The 23132-nt window shown below is 44.3% G+C and overlaps 1 protein-coding gene across 1 annotated transcript in view; it reads left to right on the top strand.

Moving 5' to 3' along the window:
* The first annotated feature begins 6874 nt into the window (after positions 1-6874).
* Positions 6875-23132, top strand: part of EXOC4 (exocyst complex component 4) — a 626684-nt gene continuing 610426 nt past the window's right edge. Inside the window, exon 1 of the mRNA XM_075925646.1 lies at positions 6875-7002. Within this exon, the coding sequence (XP_075781761.1) occupies positions 6917-7002 (86 nt within the window). The 5' untranslated portion in view covers positions 6875-6916. The remainder of the gene's footprint in view (positions 7003-23132) is intronic.

Below are 23132 nucleotides of genomic sequence, written 5' to 3'. Positions count from 1 at the left end.
CCCATAGATTGCTTCATTCTTATTCGCCAACGGAAACACTATAGCTTGAAGGCAGCGACAAGCTGGGGAAAAGATACTCATTGTTATACGGGAAATCAGATTAAAAACAAAAGACCTTTCACAGAGACATAAATAATGCCAAGTAGAAAGACAAGGTCACTCAAACACAATGTATCATAGGGCCTCCCATCTTCCAGGTGGCCTTTAGGGAGGGCGGGAGAGGAGAGGAGACGCTGACACTCCCCACTCCCAGATTTGTAGGGGAATATTGCTGGCTCTTTCCCGTTGTCAGGGAGTGAGGGGAAAGTGCCTAGTTTGCTGCATTCCTCACTCTGGCAGGGGGCAGATGTACCTGGACCTGCCTCAGCCAGGGGACATGAACCCCTCCCCCGATTGTGCCAGCTGGAGCTGTAGCAACCATGGAGAGGTGCTTCTCACCTGGCCCCACACTGCTATGCTAAGAGAGGGCTGGGGTTGTCCTCTCTCCCCAGGGCAGCCTGCATCCTGAACCCCTCCTCCCCATCCCCACCCCAGAGCTATGGTTCAAATGAAGGACATTCTTTTTCATTTTATTTTCTAACCCTCTCCCCCGCAACAAAAAATAATTGCATTGAGGACCTGAGCAACACCAGGTACATCTTGTAGTCTGGCTGGCTATTCCACTCTGAGTCTGTCTCTGCTGCTTCTGTCTACAGAGTGTACAATTGATATTTCCTTTATCTGGTCTCTTCCTTATTTATCTTAGTGCAACAAATGTCTCCTTTTTATTACAGCACCTTTACATCAGCAGCCAGAAAGAGCAGGAAAACCCTCTTCCACAACAATAACGTCTGTCTGCCAGCCAAGCGGACTGGCCCTTGTCTTGGGTTACAAGCTCAGTTATACATCTCTGCTTCTGTTTTGTGCCCCTATACAATTGTATTACATTCCCTACCTGCAGTTTCCGTTGCTACTCCAATTTTTACTGCCCATTTAAAGGTAAGATCTTCCCCAGTGAAGAGCCTCTTCTGTATGTTTTCAGTAAGCCGTCCGCACACAAATCTCTTAAGACCTTGTTAAGCCCATCTTTAAAAACACAATATTCTGATAATCTTACAACTCTTGCAAAAGAGGAAATAGATTCCCCTTCAGTCTGATTCCATCTATGAAACCTGAACTTTTCTGCTATGATCAGGGATTTGGGTAACAAGTACTCTTGACAACTTTGCACCATCTCTTTAAAGGTTTTGCTGGCTGGCTTCTCGGGGGTGATTAGACGGCATGCAAACTATATGTTTTCCCTTCCTTCACTCTCAGTAACATTGCTATAGGTTGGACCTCTGTAGTCTGGCACTCTCTGGTCTGGCAACATCCGTGGTCTGGCATGATTTTAGTTAGTGGGATGTCCACTCATTATGGGGTGTGGCTAAGTTTCTTGCTGTCCCATAAAGCTCATTTACAACCACCAGTCCTGGCTGTCAGTGCTCTTGCTGTTATTTAGCTCTAATTTACCCCTAAACGACTTCTAAGAGCCCAGCAAGTGGTGGAAGTGTTGGTCATGCTGCTAGACAATATTTTCCAACGGTCCAGAAAATTCTCTGGCTCTGTTGGTAGCGATTGTGACCCACTTTCAGGGAGAGAGGAACAAGGGTGCTAGACTAAAGAGCTTCAGCCTGTACCATGTTTTTCTGGGGGTAATCTCATTTACTTCAAAATACTGCTCTACCCTCTCTATTGATCCAGGCCAGTCCTCCATGGTATTGCTGAAGGTCTCCATTTGTTTTTTTAAAGAAAAGCCCACTATTTCATCTTGCTGCTGGTAGTTTAGTTGCTCAGACTACTCACAGTGGTAGAAATCTCCTCTCCCCACTGAGACAGCAAGCCATGTCCGACGCTTAGAGGGGTCCAGATGTCCCATCTTGGCTGCACATTGTGGACACAGCACAAACCCTGGAGCCATGACGGCTGACTGGCGCCACGTTGCCCATCACACTCAAAGCAATCACACTCTGTAACGGCAGATTCAACATGCTTGAGAAACTACAATGGCAATAAACCAGATTCAACACTCTAGTCAGTCCATGCAAATATATCACAGATAGCAGGAACTGTGTCTTACCACTCTTCCTCCTCATGGCATCACCTATTACTAATGAAACAGGTCCTGAAGTCAGCTTCCCTCTATATGACTGTTTCCTGAGGCAGGTCCCGACCCACCAGAGGGTCATAGGAAGGATTTCCAGGGGTCACATTTCATGGAGGTGCTCATTCTCACACATGGGCGGTGGGTATAAGAGACAATTCCTTCCTGAACTGTTTGGTTGGCCACGCCCCCACTCCACCCAAGCCACACCCCCTTCTCCATGCTCCAGGCTGAAGCGGGTAGGGCAGTGGAGGTGGAGCAACCGCCTGCATCCCTGATGTTCTGCCACTTGCCCTGTCTGTGCTGGGGGGGGGGGTGTGGGTGGGTGGGTCATGGGCCACCAATGTTCCAGGGGGGCAGGCACAAGCCACCTGTGCTGTGGGGGGGGGGAGGGCTGCCCCTACAGTGGGAGGCAGGGGTGGGGTCTTGAGTGGCAGGAGTGCGACTGGGGGCTTGCCTCCCCCTGGCCTAGTTTCACCCACTAATCATGCTCCCACACCCACATTCTCACTTCTCTTGTGGAGCCGAGAGAGGCGTGGGGAGCTGGATATGGACAGCAGTGGTGCTGAGGAAGCACCACAGAGGCATGCATGGGGTAGGGATAAGCTGCTGTTGCTCACTGGTTCCAGCTGCTTCCTCCACGTTGCTGCTCGGATCCTATTCCCAGTTCCCCTTGGCTGCAAGTGTCTGGGTGGGGAGCAGGATCTGGACAGCAGCAATGTGAAGGAAGCAACTGGAGTCAGTGTGTGTCCAGTCACCAGCTTGGTAGCGACCTGGCCTGCCTTCAGGGAGAGAAGGAGAAGGCTGGGAGGGGGAGAACAAGGAGGCTGGAAGAACTGAGCAGTGGGGTGGGGGCAAAGTGGATTGTGAATCCAGTCAGGCTATGGACTAGCCTTTTGCATAAAGGACTGAAAGCCAAGGAAGTTACGAATCTGGGAAAGGCTCCCTGTTGTATTGATGAAGTTCCTCCTGAATAAGGTGACTGTTGTAGACATCAGGGAATCAAGAGGTCAGATCTATTGATTTCTGACCCACTGTAGTCTCTGAAGTGTGTGTGTGTGTGTGTGTATGTGCGCGCACACGCGCAGCATAATCAATAATAACCATCAATTAACAAAAACCAACACTGGCAAGAAGTCAATTAAAAAAACCCACCTCCCTCCAGTCAGCATATAAAACTTGGATTAAAAACATCATCTTCAAGCAAACTCATGAGTCTACCTCAAAAGTCAATAAAGCTGAGTTTTCCCAGATCAGATGGGAAGCAAGTTCCAGAGCTAAGGGCATATTTACAGGGAGAAATTGACCAGAATAGCTAGAGCAGAGTAAGCTATATATATTGTTTGTAGGTTTCCAGGACAAGGAAGTTTCTGTCACACAGGAGGCCCCAAGTGAGTGCTAAGTGTGTTGGGATATCTATTTCCACCTTGTGATAGGGAGCAATATTTCCTCTAATTTTTTCACCCCCTGTGTGGACTAAATTTTGGTATGTGCAGATGTACACCACTAATAGAAACATTAAATGAATGGAGATGCCTGTCTCCTAGAACTGGAAGGGACCTTGAAAGGTCATGCTGCCAGCTGAAGGAGGCTGTGGGTGCTCTGCTAACCAGCGGAGTAGCACTTGAATCTCTCCTGGGTGGCCACCCACGTGCTCAGCGTGCAGGGAACATGGATGGGGAGCTCTGTGGACCTTTTTTTACCATCCAAATTATTAACAGAGGGTCAGCTGGTTTTCTTCTTTGTCCATGTTGTCTGGCTTCAACATCTCCACAACATCTGGCTCTGGGTCATTTTGAGTGGCACAGCCCCCCTTTTGCAGTCAGAGCCAGAGTCCACGGCAGGGATGGGCAGGAGAGACGCCACGGGTCAGATCCAGCCCGTGGCTGGCCTGCTGCTCCGCCAATCAAGACCTGGAGACGGGAGCATGTGAAGTCTCCTCCCCCCCACAGGGATGCATAGCACCAAAGGGAACCGCCAGCTGTTCAGAACAGCTGGGGGTTCACTCTAGGCATCACGCGCCCCCTGCAGGGCAAGGGCAGGGGGCAAGAGAGTTTGTGCGCTCCCGCGCCCACAGGCCCAGGTGCCAGGGCATGGAGGGAGGGGGAAGACTTCATGCCCTCGCCCACCCCCAGGCCAATCAGGGTCTGTGGATGGGGGAGCAGGGGAAATGTTCTAGCCTTGCCCCCTCTGCCTGAGAAATTTGTGAAGTGGCCTCCCATTCAAAAATTATTGCCCACCCCTGGTCCACAGTGATTGGACAGGAACCAAATGTCAGCTGCATCAGGATACTGGGAGGTCAGAAACAGAAGATAAGCTGGAGACCCTCATCAGGCTGGGTCAGGCTACCAGGGGGTCAGAAGCTGGAGACTGGGAATTACAAGTCAGAGGCCAGAAGTCAAGCCAGATCAGGATGACACAAAGCCAAGCTGGGGTAGCAGCAGGATGGAAACCAAATATTTGGTTTCCTGTTCTTGCTGCTGCCTTAAGTCGGGCCACTGGGCTAACTGGCCTCTGACAATCAGACCCTGGGGTGGGCTGAGTCTCTCACTGGGAAACCACACTGCATAATGACGGGGCATCATGCTATTGCTTCACTTTGCAATGCCACCTCATCACCTTCCAATGTCACGCGATTGCATCAAAGTGTCATTGTGGGGCATGTAACCCTCCTATCATGTGATATAGCAGCATGGCATCAGAACCATGAAATCATGATGCTGTATTGGCCAGTGAGGACTTTCTACTCCCCTCTTCCTTTCACCCTGCATTTAAAAAAAAATCTGAGTAAAAGCCAAGATCAAACTCAAAGGCTTTGTCTACACTGGTGCGATCTTGTGCCAGAAATACGCAAATGAGGCTAAGCGTGGAATATCGCCGAGCCTCATTTGCATATCTAATGAGCCGCCATTTTTGCGGAAGAGACTCTTGCGCAAGAAGGAATGTCTACACTGCCCCTTCTTGCGCAAGAAAAACTCTCTTGCATAATGCCATTCTTCCTGAAAAATAATAGGTGTAACGGCATTGCACAAGAGGGTTTTTCTTGTGCAAGAAGGGGCAGCATAGATGCTCCTTCTTGCGCAAGAGCCTCTTCTGAAAAAAATGGTGGCTCATTAGGTATGCAAATGAGGCTCGGCGATATTCACGCTTAGCCTCATTTGCATATTACTCGCGCAAGAAGCCGCGAGTGTAGACATAGCCAAAATGAATAGCAATAATAATACATTAGATTGGGAGTGCCTGGAGCAGATTCTATTTTACTTCAGTGTTTGGTAAAGTGCTAGCCGCACAGTGGGTGCGTATGTAAGTAAGTGTGATGGTTGTAACTGTGCATACAATATCATATGTAGCATCATAGGTCTGGAAGTGACCTCAGGAGATCTTCTAGTCTAATCCTCTGCACTCAAAGGAGGACTAATCATAGATGCTGTATCCATGGGAGCTCTGGGCCTGGAAAATCCACGGGAAAGTCCTGCTGGTGAGTTCTTTTCCCTCCCTCCAAATGCCTTGGATCAAATGATCATCATGGATCAGCTGTTCAGCAGGATGCAGGAGGAGCTGTGGTGAGAGGTGAAGGGCAGAGTGAGGGCAAGGCATGCTCATAAGGAAGGGGGTGTAGAGCAGGGTGGGAAGAGGCAGGTGGGAGTGGTAAGAGGTGGGGAAAGAGTGGAGCTACAGGGCAGGCGTTTGAAGCACTCCCTGGGGAAATGAAAAAGCTGGTGCAGGTGGGATTAAAATAAATCTTATCTAGACCAGTGTTTCTCAACCAGTGGCACGAGTACCCTTAGGGGGTACTCGAGAGAAGTCTGGGGGGCACATCAACACAACTGAAGTTTGGAGAAAACTGAATTTTTATTTTAAGTTTGGCAGCACTTTATTATTTTTGTACTTTTTACACCCCAAAATTTCATCACCTGCTTGGCTACAATTAAGTTGCTTAAAAAATGTGTTGCAATGGCAGAAAAAAATTGTGTGTGTCTGAAAACTGTAGGTACTGGGGGATATGTATATATTTTTTAAAAAGGGGGTACTTTATAAAAAAAAGTTTGAGAAACTTTGATCTAGACCAGCCTGGACAGGTGTTTGCCTAATCTGCTCTCAAAAACCTCCAGTGATGGAGATTCGCCAACCCCCCTGGGCAACTTATTCCAGTTTTTAATCACCTTGGCAGTGAGGAAGTTTTTCCTAATGTCCAACCTAAACGTCCCTTGTTGCAATTTAAATATGCAGAAAAATAACAGTTGGGAGTGACGGTGGAATCAGCTAGACTATGGAGTTGGGAATGTCAAACCGGATCCACCCCCAAGCTCCTGTCTCTAATCTCTTGTAGGGCTAGACACCAGTGGTTCCCAAACTTTTCAGCATCACACCCCCCTTTTTGATTTTTGAAAAACCCTCAGGACCCTCCAAATAGCAGCAAAACTTGTTGAGCAAAAAAAAAAAAAAAAAAAAAAAGTTTTGGGGCAGCAAAACTTAATGGGGGAGGGGGAGCCGCCCCCCCCCAGGAATTTCTTCACGCCCCCCAGTTTGGGAACCCATGGGCTAGAGTGACCCTTGTAGGGCAAGTTAACGCCCTTTCACCCACCGCTCACCTGCGCTCGGGGAGCCGGAGACCGAACATTGTGAAAACTACAACTCCCAGCGTGCTCAGGGCGCCGCCCGCACGTCGCACCGCACCCTGCTAGCCTCTCTCCCGCCTCCTCCCGGCTCTTATTGGAGAGGGGCGGCCCCCCCTCGCCTCCGATTGGCTGAGCGGCAGCCAGCGAGTGCGGGCGCGCCTGTGGCGGGCTCAAGATGGCGGCGGGAGAGGCGTCTGGCCGATACAAGAGCACCATGAGCAAGAGCAAGGACCCCTCGGGGCTGCTCATCTCTGTGATCAGGTAGGGGGGGCGGCGGGGCCCGGCGGGCCCCTGTGGCAGGGCTGGGGCCGCCGGCGCTGCCCTGACTCGTGACCCCCCCCCCCCGGGTTCAGGGACCCCCCCCAGGCAGCAGCTGCAGGACCCCCCCATTTCCCTGGGGGGGGGGGTTCAGCCTGGGGGGGGGCTCAGCCTGGGGGGGGAGGGGCTGCTGCCCTGACTCGTGACCCCCCCCCCCAGGGTTCAGGGACCCCCCCAGGCAGCAGCTGCAGGACCCCCCCATTTCCCTGGGGGGGAGGGCTCAGCCTGGGGGGAGGGCTCAGCCTGGGGGGGGGCTGCTGCCCTGACCTGTCAGGGGCGGGATTGGCAGGTGACCCCCCCAGCCCTGGGGAGTCCTGGTGGGCTCTGACGGACACCTGGGGATCTGCCCCCCCCCCCCCCCTCGGGCTTCCCCTCCCCCTCATTTTCAGGGAGCCCCTCCGTGGGAGGAAGGGCGCTCGCATGCTCTGTGGGGGGGGGCCCTGAAGGCACTTGTGACCCCAGCAGCGTCTGTCTCCCGTGCCCACCCCGGTGCCCTATTCTGGGGTCCCTCACCGAAAAGCAGGGCACTGCGTCGGCATCCTTACCACGTCCTGGCAGCGCTGGGCAGCCCTCTATCCATGTGGGCTGGAGCATCTGGGCCTCTGAGCGGATGATTCTCAGGCTGGGCAGCAAAGCACCAGAAAATGGACATATCCTGTTGTGCGCCGCGGCACGTGAAAAGTTGCTACCTTCCAGGGATTGTATGGCCTGGCCGGGGGGGGGGGGGGGGGAGAGAACACTGCAAGTATGTCAAGTTATGTTGTGAGATGGCTGTTTGTTGCCTGTACTCATTCCTCCAGGCCCTCCTCTATATCAGAGTGATCCAGCTACTGTACCTGGAGCGCTATCCGCTCACTCCAGTAGTTTTCCATGATCTCTTTTAACACTACTTTGAAAATCACATCCTTTCTGCGTTGCTTGCAACCAGGGAGTTGGCTGCTGCTTTCCCACACTGGTATTTACTAACGCCAACCTTTTACTCAATGATGCTTACTAATATTATTTGCTGTCCCAATGGATATATTCTTCATATTGTAACTGCGGTGCATTAACCGGAACCAGTAAGCATTATCTGTTTAGGGCGATGCTTACCAGTGAGCTGATTAACCTTTCACATCCCTAGTCTAAAGTAGATTAAAAGGTGGAATTGTAACTTCAGGCATTTAAGATTTGAGGATTTCGGTACCTATGTGAGTCTGTCACAAGGGTCACAGGCTCTGTGACTTGCTTAAAATTCCATTGCTTCAGCCCCAGAAGCCCTGCCACCCTTAACTTAGGTTTGCAATGAGTGCTGGGCAATTGCCCTGCTTGCTATCCACTAATGCTGGACCTGTATATGTTTCTATGGGTTCATTTTTCATTGCTTGCCTCCTGTCCCGGACTTAAAATAAAATACACTTTCCAAAGTTATGGGTAGGAGGTTATGTGCAGATAGAGACTAGATGATCATAATGGTGACTTCTGGTTTAAACCTCTGTGGGTATATCTACACTGCAGTTAGAGACCCATGGTTGGCCAGTTTCAGCTGACTCTGCCTAACTAGCTATTGAGTTGTGCTACGTTAACTTTGGGGCTGCAGCCTGACCTCTGGGATCCTTTCACCTTGCAAGGTCCTGGAACCTGTGCTCCAGTCCCAGCCTGAATTATACCTCCAACAGCCTCACAGGGCTCAGGCTAAAAGGCTGAGTCAGTTGAGACAGGCCAACATGGGTTTTTAATTGCAATGTAGCCATGCCAAAAGTGTGTGTGTCTCACTACACAGAATTCCAGAAAGATAGCAACCCTTAGTGCAGGCATGTCCAAAGTCCGGCCCGCGGGCCAATTGCGGCCCGTGTTCCGGTTTAATACGGCCCCACAGGAAATTTGGCAATATTTATCTTTTATGGCCCCCAACGAATCCATATGTATTGAGATGAATACATTGTAAAATCTCAGTTAATGTCAGTTGGTCTAAATCAGTTATAAATATATTTGGACACAACATGTATACTTGGTGTTATGTTCCTGTTCATATTTTTTGAACTTAAAAGTTGACAGACAACCTTTATTACCAATAATATGTAATGTACTTTACAATGTTCCTGACATATTTCAGCTTCCTGGATTTTTTTCTTCATCTGGCCTTCAGATATGAAAGGCAGAGTGATTTAACACCTGTTTAGATTTGTCATCCATGTGACGAAATGAAAAGTATGCCGTTTGCAATAAACTTTGCATAAAATAGTTAATTTGCATTTAATTTTAATGGTTCAAAGAATGTCAGGCAAAATGGTCGGCCCTCACACATGTTCACTTCATCAAATCTGGCCCTCTTTGAAAAAAGTTTGGACACCCCTGCCTTAGTGGATAGTTCTTTAAATTACGTATAAGGCATGCCATATAATCTTTCAAATAGCCTAGGTGTGTAACATTAGACTTCAGAGTGTGTGACAGTAACAAAATAAGCACAAATAATAAATATAGTGAGATGAAATCAGGTGGATTTCTTAGACTAACCTGAAGTTTTTTGAGTGGTAAATTTGATTTCAGTTTACAACTCAAATACATTTAATTATTAAAAGCCAAAGAAATTAATAATAAATGTGCATTGTGTTACAGCATGTTGCCAAGTTGTAGAGTCCCTTTACAAGATGACTTGAAGAATTAATTTGCGGGGAGATGAAATGTCTAAGCAAATTTGTGTGTGTGAAGGACATATTTATTGTTGGAAAACCAAATATGGGCCCTAATATAAAATTGATACTTTGAAATAATTGTTTACCCAGGTTACTAATGAGAGCTTCCAAATTTTAATAATGTAAATGGCTTTTTACTATTTAAGCATTTTAAATTAGGTGGGTCATTTTTCTTTTCTCTTTGCATTGTTATATTTTATGACTCTCAAACCTAGTGCTTTCTTCCAGCATTTCAGGGAAAATGTAACTCTCCAACTTTTTCTACAGTTCTTAAAACCATATCTGTTTATACAAGTTGTTGTCACATCTCCTATCCCCCTTTTTGACAAAACCTAAATTTGGAATCCTTTAGGTTTGTGGTGAAATCTAATACAGGCAGTCCCCGGGTTACGTACAAGATAGGGACTGTAGGTTTGTTCTTAAGTTGAATCTGTATGTAAGTCGGAACTGGCGTCCAGATTCAGATCGTCTCCAGCAGATCAGGGACACCGGGAGCAGCTTTTCTCGCCGTGGAGGTCAAGGTGGCGGGACCGCTGCCTGTGAGCTCCGGGGCGAGAGAGCCCCGTTCGTAAGTGCGGATCCGATGTAAGTCGGATCCGCGTAAGTCAGGGACTGCCTGTATTGCAAAGTGTTGTAGATAAATATTTACCTGTCTAGCCAACTTTCGTTATAGAGGCATTGATATTGCAGATAGCTTAGGAACAACATTTCAATTTAACATTTAGATAAAATACTCTATGAAATATTAAAACATTCCTGTGAGTCATGACATTTAAGAAATAAAAAAAAAATCAATGGAAACTCTTCTTGTTTCAGTTCTAAAACTTTCCCTGTAGTGTTTGCAGTCTGGCATTATATTGAACTAGTCCATGGGAATCTGAATGTGAAACTGATTAGCAGTGAAAGGAAAACAGGTCCATTAATAACTTCATTTTCTTGTTGAGTGCAAAAAGTAAATGGCATAAATGGTGAAGAGGAAGTTATATTAATAACATTAATTTTCTATGATATTTTATTAGTAATTAAGATGAATATGCTGGATATCTAACAACACTTTCTTGCCTGTTGTTTGGCACGTCTAGATAAATACCAGTGATTTTTAATATGAGATTATTATTATATTTGAAGTAAAACTGAAGGAACCAGAGTTGGGAAAGATATATGGCTTTTCCTACCAGCTATGTAAGTAAGAGTTGTAAGATATTGCAAACTATAATAGGCAAAAACATGAAAAATAACTTTAAGCAACTTCATTCGCATCCAGTCTTCCATTTGCTTGCCTCACAAGACTCTTATAAAGCTTAGTGACATTATCCATTTGAAATTTAGTTTAAACTAAAAAGCATAAAGTAATTTCATCTCTACTACACGTGACTCCAAAGTCCTCTGCCAATTTTTCTGATTTTATAGTCACATTTTCATATCTATTTCAATGACACACACACACACACACACACACACACACACACACACACACACACACACACACACACACACACACACACACACAAGGAGGGATAACTAACTCATGGATTTCTGGGAAACAGTGAACTGGATCCTTAAAAGAATGTTTCCAGAAAGTCCATTGCATTGGGAATAGACTGGTTATGTCAGAAAAAGTGGAACTGACAATACACAAAATGTTGTCAAACATGGAAAAGTTGTAAACAAACAGGGAAATACTTGAGAACCAAAGTCTTTCACTTGCAGTAAACTTAGATGTTGTTTGTAACAATAGTAAATATGCCTTCAGAAATAAATATATCTTGTTTAAGTTGACCATGTCCATTGAATTTGTTGTAAAATGCTTTGCAATTTTCAGTATAATAGCACTTCACCAGTGCAAATTACTAATAAAGGACCAGATTTTGATATACTCTTGTTGAGTAGTCTGTCCATTACATATAGAGTTGCATCATCAATATTGCATTATCTAATGTGATATTAGTACCAGGAGCCTAGGAATTGGAACTTTTGGGTTTTATTCCTAATTGAATGATTTCTTAATCCATTCTGTAATGAATATCCATGCCAGATCGTCAGCTAGCGTAAATTGTCATATTTCTATTAACTTCAGTTGAGGTATTACACAAGCTGAGGGGATATTTTCAGTATAGTAGCATCTGGGAATCTTGGGGAACTGCCATCCTTGGCCTTCTGAGTTTTCTAAAGATTGTCTTGTAAGGATCTTAAAATCCACTCAGACTTTTCCAGAGTGCCCAGATTGTAGGGAGGTTGGGGAGTTCCTCCAGTGGTACAGTGGATAAGGTATCTGCCTCCAGAGCCAGAGGTCAAGGGCTCCCCCTCTCCCAACATGGAGTCAGGGGGACCAGAACGCAGGGATGCTGGGGGGCTCCTCCAGTGACACAGGTTATAAACTCTGGAATACTGGTGGGCAACCTTATAGCCCATAGGCTGCATATGCTCATTGGGGTTCTTTATATGGTCTCTGAGTCATTTTTATTCAGAGTTGTTGTCATGCAGTTTTGTCAGATTCTGCTGGTTTCCATCTGTGTATTTCTCCCCCCCCCCCCCCCCGCAACCCGTGTTACTAAAGTGACATGCATGTAAAGGGCATATGAAGTGAGGTGCATGCTGATTGCACGCAACATTGACTGAGAGCTGTGCACTCCCTCTGCACCCAATCCAAACCCTGCTAGGGTTCAGTTGGCACCTCTCGCAAATTCTAGGTATGCAAGTGCAATTAGCAGAACTACCATACCCCGGGAAACTGTCTTGGTTATGACAATCTTGCAGCCCACTGAAATGGAGGGCTTCTTGTGCGGCCCACTCACTAGCCTAGGTTGCCCATCAGTGCTCTAAAATGAACTCAGTCTTAGGTTACTTAAAAACACAGTATCTTGGAATGCAGGTATCAGGAAAACTGAGGGGTAGTCCATAGAAAGTACTGTGACTTGTGTATCAAAGTAATATTACTGTCCCCGGTCAGGAGCAGTTCCTTCCATTGCATTGGGAATAGAGTGGTTTTCTGGACACTCTTAAGAAGACTTCTCACTTATCTAGGTCCCGATGCAGATCCTAGTGCAGTACGTTTGCTCACAGTTACAAAGTAGGCAGATAATCTAATGCAAGGCTTGAAAACTTTGCTGTACACCTATTAGAAGTAGGGAGATAAATAGAGTTTGTACTCGGTCAGTGTTCCTGTGACCTGCTGCGAAGCTTCCTTTTTTTGTTAGCCTTGTCTGGTAGGTTGCTACTAAATTCACGAACAAGTGTCATTTAGTGGTTAGAGTGGCAGACTGTGAGCTAAGCTAGAGCTCATTGTGAGAGCTAAGCTAGGTTCTTAGTGGCTCTGCCACTGACGTGCTGTGTGGTCTCAGCTGGTTGCATGACTTCTCTTTACCTCCATTTTTCTATATGAAATATAGGGATATTGCAACACAGACTACACAGTCCACCTGTAACAGGTGGTATAAATAACTAGACAGGGTTCTGTACTTAGTAACAGTTGAAGTACTCTGACAGGAGCTAGGTAGAGATGTACTATTGCATCTGGATGCTTCCCTTCTCTGCTGCTGATCTCTTCCCCTCTGGCTGCTTTTAGGGGGATCTCCAGTCTGTCTTCCACCTGGCCTTTGTGAGTGCTGGAAGGAGCACCACTGACATTCTTATTTTCACCCCATTCTCCTCCTGCCTTGTCAGAACAGCAGAATAAAAGTGAAGTAATGGCAGGGCAGGGACTGGGGTTTTCACGTTGGGCTTTGCATTGTGATATTTAGAGTAGGGGTCTGGGAGTTAGGTCTCTTGGATTTTGTTCTTAGGACCGCTATTGATTTGCTGTATATTCTGTCGCAAAATGTGTATGCTCGTTGTGCCTCAGTTGACTATTACGCACAATATGCTAATGAATCATAGACTATTATGACTGCAAAGGGCCTCATTGGATCTAGTCCAGTCCACAGCACTGAGGAAGGATCAGGTATTATCAGGGCTACTCAACTTTGGAAGCCCCGGGGGCCACAGTGATACAGCACGTGCCGAGGGCCACAACTTAAGTGTGGTTGCATATACCTGCAAATATATATGTAAATAGCTTCTTTCACACTGACAGGCATGAATACAAAGATTAAGGCAAGACTACACAACATGCAGGCGCCATTGAAGTCAGTTCTGCTGATATGTTCTCATTGGAGGCCATGTTCAAAGGATCCCGTAGGCTGTCTGTTGAACCCCACATAAACCCAAACTGCACCACAGGCTGCAAACAAACAGTTTGCAGACTGGATGCAGCCCGTAGGCTGTGTGTTGAGTAGCCCTGAGCTAGACCATCCCTGACAGGTGTTTGTCTGATGAGTCCTTAACTTTGTGACACAAGTAATTTGTTCCAGTGATTCCATGAAAGCAAAGTTGGGTAGTTGTTCTTAAGGTCCAACTTGTATCTCCTTAACTGAAGTATAAGACCGGTACCATTTGTCCTTAGTGGCTAAGGAATATAATTTATCACCCTCCTCTTCATAATAATCTTTTGTGTATTTGAAGACTGTTTTCAGGTTCATCCTCAGTTTTCTCTTCTCTGGACTAAACAAACCAATTTTTTGTTCATTCTTTCCTCATAGGTCATTCTTTCTAGACCAGAGATCTCAACCTTTGCAGACTACTGTACGTCTTTCAGGAATGTCATTTGCTTTGCATATTCCCCAAGTTTCACCTCACTTAACAACTACATGCTTACAAAAGCATCATAGCATGCTTACTGAAAAATTGCTTGCTTTCTCATTTTTACCATATGTTAATAAATAAATTGGATTATAAATGTATTTACATTTTAGTGCATCTAACCGTATAAACCTTTTATTGTATGGAATTTTAGTTTTGTACTGACTTCGCTAATGCTTTTTATGTAGCTTATTGCAAAACTAAACAAATATCTAGATGAGCTGATATACCTTCTAGAATACTTGTGTGTACCGTGGTTGAGAACAGCTATTTTAGTCTTTAATGATTTTTGTTGCTCTCCTGTGGAATTTCTCGAGTTTGTGCTTGTAGTGTGATGCTGAGAACTGGATACAGTACTCTCACTGAGGACTGTGTAGAGTGGAAGAACTACTGCTTGTGTTTTACTTACCACAGTCTTGCAACCCCTTCCTAGAATGATGATCACTTTGTTCTGCAACAATATTCCATTGATTTCTCATTTGGTTTGTGATCCACTATAATCCTGAGATACTCTTCTGCTTTGCTTTTTGCTTGGCAATTGTTTCCCATTTTCATACAATCAGAGAACTGGAAGGAACCTCAAGTCCAATCCCCTGTACTCATGGCAGGATCCATCACCATCTAGACTGTCCTTGTCTAATCTACTCTTAAAATCTGTAATGATGGAGATTCCACAACCTCTCTAGGCAATTTATTCCAGGGTTTAACCACCTTGACAGTTAGGAAGTTTTTCCTAATATCCAACCTAAACCTCCCTTGCCGCAATTTATGACCATTGCTTCTTGTCCTATTATGAAAGATTAAGGAGAATATTTTTTCTCTCTCCCTTCCTTCTAACAACCTTGTACATATAAAATCAGTTTTCTCAAGTATTTGTGTGGTTGATGATTCCTTCTTCAGAGTAGTACTTTGCATTTGTCGTCTTTGAGTTCTATCTTGTTTAATTCAGACTATTTCTCCAGTTTAGGATAATTTTGAATTCTAATCCTGTCCTCCAAAGCACTTGTAGCTATTTCCAGCTTGGTAACATCGGCAAACTTTATAAAGGTACTCTTTACGCCATTATTTAAATTAGCTATGAAGATACTGAGTAGAGCTGGATCCAGGACAAATCCCGCTTGACACATCCTTCCAGTCTGATTGTGAATCATTGATAACTCTTTCTGAGTACAGTTTTCTAGCTAGTTGTACACCCGCTTCATAGTAGGTTCATCTGTTGTTTTTCTCTAGTTTGTTTATGAGAAGATGTGAAACCGTATCAGAAATCTTATTAAAGTTCGGAGAGATATCATGTTTAGTGCTTACTCCCATCAATAAGGCTTGTTACTCCATCATAGAAGATGTTGGTTTGGCATGATTTGTTATTGACAAATCTATTACTACCGTATTTTCTTCTAGGTGCTTGCAGATGGATTGTTTGCTCCATTATCTTTCTGGGTGCTAAAGTTGCCTGGTCTGTAATTCCCTGGATTCTTCTTATTCCCTTTTTGTATAGAAAGGTCCTGTATTTGTCCTTTTCCACTCCTTTGGTATCCTGTCCTTAGGGAGTTCTCCAAGATAACCGCTAAGGGTCAGCTAAAGAGCTCTCTGAACCATTAAGTATTCTAAGATGTATTTCATCATGCCTTGCTGACTTGAAGAGCTCTAACTTGTCGAAGTAATTCTTAACTTGTTCTTTTCATACTTCAGTCTCTGATCCTACCCTGTTTATTCCGATTGTTGCTAATGGTTCAACCATTGTTAACGTTTTGGGGTGAAAACGGAAACAAAAAATGCATTTAACAGATTGGCAACTGCTGTGTCTTCTGTTGTTGCTTTTCCCTCCTCATTGAGTAATGGGTCTTCCTTATTGTTGTTAAATATTTATTAAATGTTTTCTTGTTACCATTTGTATCTATAGGCAATTTAATATCATTTTGTGCCTTGGCCTTTCTAATTTTGTCACTACATGCCTGTGGTTTTTTTTATATATATTTATCCTTTGTGTAATTCAACTTTGTTTCCACTTTCTGTACAATTTTTTTTTTTTTTTTAAGTTTCAAGTAATTGAAGGTTTGGTTGAGCCAGAGTGTCCTCTTACATACATCTGTCTTTTCTATACATTGGTGTACTTGGTTTTTGTGTCTTTAATGTCTTCCTAAAAACCACCAACTGCCCAGAGGTTTTTTTTCCCCTTAGACTTGCTTTCCATGGTATCTTCTTACCTGTCAATTGTTTGAGTTTGCTAATATCCATCTTTTAGAAGTCGTATGCCTTTATTCTGTTCTTCCTTCCATCATTCCTTAGAATCATGAACTCTCATTTCTCAATCATTTCCACTTTCAAATTATCAATTAAATCCTCCCTATTTACAATGCTTTTGTATTTTAAACATATTGTGAAGTGCTTTGAGATCTTCCAATGGAAGATACTATATAAGTGCAAAATATTATTGTCGAGGACAAAGAACCAGCTGTTATAGAAGTCTAATGTTAGTCCCATCTGCTTTCGTTCTGTTTCTTTAAAACATAATGAACTAGATAGAGAAAATTGTGATCAACTGATGCAAGACAATATGGGAATATTTTCTTATCTTGCGGAGGACATACACGTGTATTCATATTGATTTTTCCTAACCTTTTGTTTGTAGTTCTTTGAGGCAGCTTTTGTACTATGAAACAAGCAAGCTGGCATTTAGCAAATGCTATTTTTTTGAGAGATCTTGTCAGATTTTTAGTTGGTGAATGTCTGCCTTTTATTTATTGTAAGACTATTTTCTTTCCAATTAAAGGCTGCTATTTTTAAGAAGTGGCCTTTAACAGCTGGTTTAATTGGGAAAACAATCTTTGGTTGTGACTTGATAAGACCTTATTGTTGTCTTGGTGCAAAGCTTTGCACTGAGGCATGCCTATGTATAAACTCGTGTCTGAGTAGAATGGAGGGCAAGTGGAGATAGTGTTACCAACTTTGGTTCTAAAATGTGTGCTTCTATCAATGTAAATATGAAAGTACAGTCTTCTCACACATGACAATCTTTGTTTCTTTGACTCATAGGTCAGTATTTTTTGTTACTTTCAAAGTAAACTTTACTGAATTAATTCTTACTAATGACCTGGCATTTGATGTTCTCTTTTTCTGTTGAAGGGCCTAGAGCTGATATCCCAATTCATGATTTATAGGAAGGAAGTCAATACGTAACTGTTGCACTCTCAAAATAGCATGCCGAAAGTCCCATATTCACCATTGTCATATAATTATGATATATTTTGTACAAAGTGTGCCTTGTGTGCCTCATTTTAAGTCTTGATCTGTTGAACGTTAATATCCCATTGGATTACAGTTGCTATCGTACGTAAAGGCACGAAGCATTGCTCTCTGTATTGTGAGGTTGGGAGTCTCAAGCCAACTTCTCAGTTGCAAGGAAGGACCAACCAGAAATGTGCTGATGACCCATTAAAGGGAATCCATTCTCCCAGTGGCCATGCTAGAGACGTCTCAGAGAAAGCACCTAGGCCATGGAGACAGCTGACCAATGGGGGCTGCCTAAGCCCCACATCACGGCAAAGATCTTTCCAGCTAACTGAAAGAAAATGTAAGAGGGACAGGGACTTCATCACTTGAGCTTTTGTCTCCATCAACACTTGGAAGAAGGTCTGGAAGACCAAGACTTTGAATTGGGAAAGGGTGGAACCAGGCTGGAAGGTATTGAGGAACTGTAACCTGATGGTACCATCTGTCAGGGTGATACAATGGTTGATTCAAATCCTGCTTGGTTTGAGGAACTTAGACTGCACATTTATTTTTGTATGTTAATTAACCACCTCTGATCTCCATGCCTGCTGTTTGGAATCAATTAAAATCTATCTGTCTGTAGTTAATAAATCTATTTTGTAGTCTACATAAACCAGTGGGAGAGGCAGCCCAAGTTGGCAGCACAGAGGGCTCAGAAATCCCGCAGTCCAGGTTGCCCCCCAGTGACCTCATCACAATAGCTGTTGTCCTTGTTTCTTGTATCACAATTAGGATACATCTGTCTCAGAAATACAGTTCAATAATGCTTATCTGTATATGCTGCAGCATTTTGTAGATCTATTTCTAGCACAAGCAGTGTTCTAAAACCTATTTTAAAAGCCCTGTTCTCCCAGTGCTAAGACCAGCAGCCTAAAAGTTTATAGGGGAAAAACATTTCTCTCTATATAATCTTTGAACTGAATTGGAAATAATAATTGAGACTTTCTATATTGCCCTCCCTCCGAAAGGAATGCTAAAGCATTTTTATAGACCGTATACACAGAAGATTGACCCTATATGAATCTGAACTGAAATGCAGCACTTACTCATAATTAAGCAGTCACACTGTACAGAAGCTTAGGATGGTGAGTTTAAAATGGTACCTTGTCCAGCTGACCGTCCAAAGAACTTTATTTGTAATAGTTTGTCAATGTGCAGTATCCTGATTCGGATATCTGACTATAACACTGAAATTAAAAGCCTTAGTCTTGCAGAACAATCATGCAAAAATCTCAGTGGATTTTTTAAATAAGAGTTAGGAGGACAATGGTTTTTCTTCTTTAGCAGAGAGTATCCCCAACAGCACTGCGTCCCCTTCAAAGTGTTGAAGCTTGGTTCAGTCCCGGCACATAATTAAGCTGGCTAGCTACTGAATCACCAATACTGCTTTCTTCAGCACCTAGACCTTGGAGAGCTCCCCTCCAAATATGAAATTTGACCAATGCTAGTTAGCTGTATGATCTGTTGGAATTGATGCAGTAGGAGGTATAATAAGCTTACAAATGCATCTTCTGTTTGCATCTTTTGGGATGTCTGACAGCATTGTACAGCTTTAATGACTGTTAAAAATGCTGGTGAAAAGATTCTGTCACTGATGGAACATACTGCTGTTAAATGAGCTTAACTTTTTCTTGTGTCTGAATCCAGATGATGGCTATTTGTGCTTTGTTTTGGATCCCTGATTCGTTGGAAGAGGTGTTTAACATTGGTAACCAGCTCCCTCTGAAGAGATGAGATTGTTCTGCCCTATATATAGGTTCTTAGACTGGTTTCCTCACCACAGTATCTGACTGCCTTTCAGCCATGCATTAAGCCTGCGACTAAATCTGAAGGAGTTCATTCTCACTCTACTCCCTGGGGGTGGGGAGAAGAGGGAATAACTGTATGCGCAGGGTTTTGGTAGGGTTTTGCTTTTGGCTAAATGTGCGCACTGCTTGAAACATCACAAGATGTTGAATTCTTGCTGCTAATGTTGCTATTTAAGCTCCATTAACTGGCATCAAGTCTGTCTGCTTTAGAAGGTGGTATGCAGATTAGGGATGTAAACGGATAAGCATAAGCTCATTGGATATTCAACTAATGATGCGAGTAGTCACTTCCATCCCCCTTGCTGCCTCTATCAGAAAGAGACAGCAAAGGGGGAGGGGAACGGGAGCTGGCTTAAAAGTCAGTCCCCCCCACCCAGCACCATCTCTGCAGGGGACAGCTGGGGTAGAAGCACAGCAGGAAATGGTGCGAATGGGGACCGAAGCAGTCTCCACTGGGGCTGTTTCTGCTGCAGTTCTGCTTTTGAAATATGCAAAATCCCCACCGGGGCTCTCGTTCATTTCAAGGCTGAGCTGTGTTAGGGAGTGCTCCTTTCTGGGCTCCTTGCAGGGCTTCTGCTTTTGAAATGTACAAGAGCCTGTTTCAAAGGCTGAGGCGCTCCCTGCGGGGCTTCTGGTTTTGAGCTCCCTACCGGGCTCTTGCCACAATTCAAAGGCGGAGGCGCCCTTATAGACTAATCCAGTAGTCGATGGGAATCCCATTGACTATTCGATTAGTTAATTAATCTAAATTTAACATCCCTAATGAAGATACCTTCTGCTTTTTGCTACATCAGCCAGCTGAGCTCTGCTGCCAAAGCTCTGGAGATGTTCATGTAAGGGTCTGGAGACCATCAGGCTCTGGACTAAAGTCTGATTGTACAGAACTGATGAACTGATTTGCTTTCAGTGATGAACAGTTCGCTATCAGTGGCTGTTTTAATCTGTATACAAGTAACAGAGATTAACAGAATTCAAAGAGATCAGAGGGGAACCTTTTTCCAGTAGTCTAGTTTATTTTCTACAGTTGTCAGTACTTCAGGTAGTCTCTTACTCTCTGATTATAAAAGAAAAAACAGAGAAAGTCGTCCTCATTATTCAAGTTTCTAAGCACCCTCTGTTCACATTTGCTAGGGGCGATGGAGTTCACAGTATTGTGCAGTGGTTCTCAAACCTAATTGATCAGTCCCCCCCCCCCCCCTTGTGTGTCTGTTATCACATGCATCTGACAAAGTGGGTCTTTGCCCACGAAAGCTTATGCTCCTATATTTCAGTTAGTCTATAAGGTGCCACAGGACTCCTCGCCGCTTTTGCAGATGTAGACTAACATGGCCACCCCTCTGATACTTGTTATCATTTATGGGCACCTACTCCCACATGTACACATGCTACTACCCAGCTCTGAAGGCACAATGCAGAGCAGAGGCTGCTGGCCAGGTGCCCGGCTGTAAAGGCGAAGTCGCATTAGCAGCACTGGAGACGTGAGGCAACGTGAAAAGTGATATTTGGAATCCCTTTTATAGCAGATGTATTGCACCATGGCTACCATTACTTCTACATTGCTGCTGCTATTCTATGCTGACAGCAAGAGCCCTGCCACTTCCAGGTGCTTAATTCTGTGTGTGTGTGTGTGTGTGTGGGGGGGGGGGGGTAGTACCTAAAGTTGTCAGCTCTGGGTAGCAGGGTTCTGTCCTCTTTTTATCCCTGCTTCCGGGATGTTGAGGGCATGAGCTCCAGCCGTCCAAAGCTGAAAGCCAGAACTCTTTTAAAAAAAACAAAAAACCTAACACCCTCAAGCTCTTTCCCTTCCCAATCCATTCCAAAACACACACCTTAAGAGGCCTGTCGCACAATCACAAGTATAATGGGGTCAGGCCTCGTGGCAGATTCCACTGGGAGGAGCTCTTCTTGTAGTTCCATAGTGAGTTTCCAGTTTCCGGATAGTGATATCTCCATGCCTATCAACTTGAGCAGTGCAGTTTTTAGTTGCCTTCTCGCCTGCATCTCATTGTCTCCCAAAGCTGTATGTTTTATCTCTTGAACATTTTAACTCATAATTTTCTTTTGCTCTTCATCTTAAACATTCATGTCACCAAATCCCTAATTTAATGGGAGCAACCAGTTAACCTGTGGAAATAATGAGAAAACATTTAGATTGTTGCTGCTCTGTTAAATATCTTTTGGAATTTTTTTGTTCCTTGAGTATCCTAGGTTATCTATTGTTTCTTTAAAAATAGAAGGTTTTATGTAATTGTTTCAAAGGGATTCGGCAGTAATTTCAGAACATGTATTATCAGCTTATGTGTTTTGAGGTTAAGTACTGCTGCAAGCTGTAGATCAGTCCACCTGGGACTTATCTTTTAGGCAAAAATTTTCAATTATAAAATTCAAATAAGTCCTTTAGTTTCATGAAGCTTCAGAAATGTATGCCACAGTGCAGAGAGTTGGCAGAAAATCTAACACCGTTGATTCCAGGGAGCCTGACAAAATTGTGCTCTGTGGAAATGCTGCTGTTAGTAGCTACACCCTACAGGCATTTAGAACACTGCATAGGAGAGGTGGGAAGGGAATTGTTAGCTAGACGTACTAGGTGAACTGCTTTCTTCATTGGCTCTTTAAAGCCCACGCAAAGAGGCAACATCTTGTTTTAAAGGGTTGAGCTGAAAGACCCCTCCCATGAGACCAAATTCTGAGGTCTGTTCTCGCGATGAGTCGGACTTTACTCTGCGAGTAATCCCTTTCAGTCAGACTAATGGTGGCGTATGGTATTACTCAATGTGGATGAAGGGTCTGCACTTAACTGCACGATCTTCACTTTTCTCTGTCCAGGCCTGATCCTGGGACGTGCATACCCTTGTGGGTTTTAGACGCTTCCCGGGATCCGATTCTTATATTATGTCATCCTTTCCAGGGTATTTACTTACAGCTAGTAGTATTATTAAAGAACATCAGTGCTAATTTGTGGTTTTATGACAGTTGTCCACTTATCCCTGAAGCACCTCTTTGCTTTCTCCCAGGGTGTCCTTTGTGCAGGGGAATAAATCTCAGTTAAAATCTGCAAAAACGATGAGGCGTCCTGTGGCACTTGTAACAGATTTATAAATTGATCAGTCTTTAGCCTTTAAGATGCCACTGAATTTGTCTTTGTTTTTGCAGCTATAGACTAACGGACTATCCCTTTGAGAAGAGTCAAAAATCTATAAAGCCAATTCTTTATTTCCTTCAGGATCCACTTGAAAACTTGCCCCTTTGGTAATGCCAACAATTACTGCCCAAAGTGACTAAGAATAGTGTACATCTTGTTCTTTGATTACTCTATCTCCACTATCCACCACTTCCCTCCCCTTGTCTGGCTGATAGGTCTCATCCACCAATTGCATATTTTAAAATGTAAATTATTTGGGAGTAGGAACTACCATTTTCTACAGGGTTATACAGTATCTAGCACAGAGAGGCCCCACTACTAGATTAGCTTTTAGAGGGCGTGATGGATACGAGTGCTGGCCAGCACCCGGTAACAAAGGTGTTAAACTCAGGTAGGTAACAAGGGTATTGGCAGGGGGCCGGAAGAACCAATTGGGATACAGTGCTGAAATTTGAATTGTATAAGATGCCTTGCCTGCTTTCTTTGTGTGGGGAAGTCAAG

Source organism: Pelodiscus sinensis, chromosome 1 (assembly GCF_049634645.1).
Source record: "Pelodiscus sinensis isolate JC-2024 chromosome 1, ASM4963464v1, whole genome shotgun sequence".
NCBI lineage: Eukaryota > Metazoa > Chordata > Testudines > Trionychidae > Pelodiscus > Pelodiscus sinensis.
This window is presented reverse-complemented; position numbering and strand designations above follow the sequence as displayed.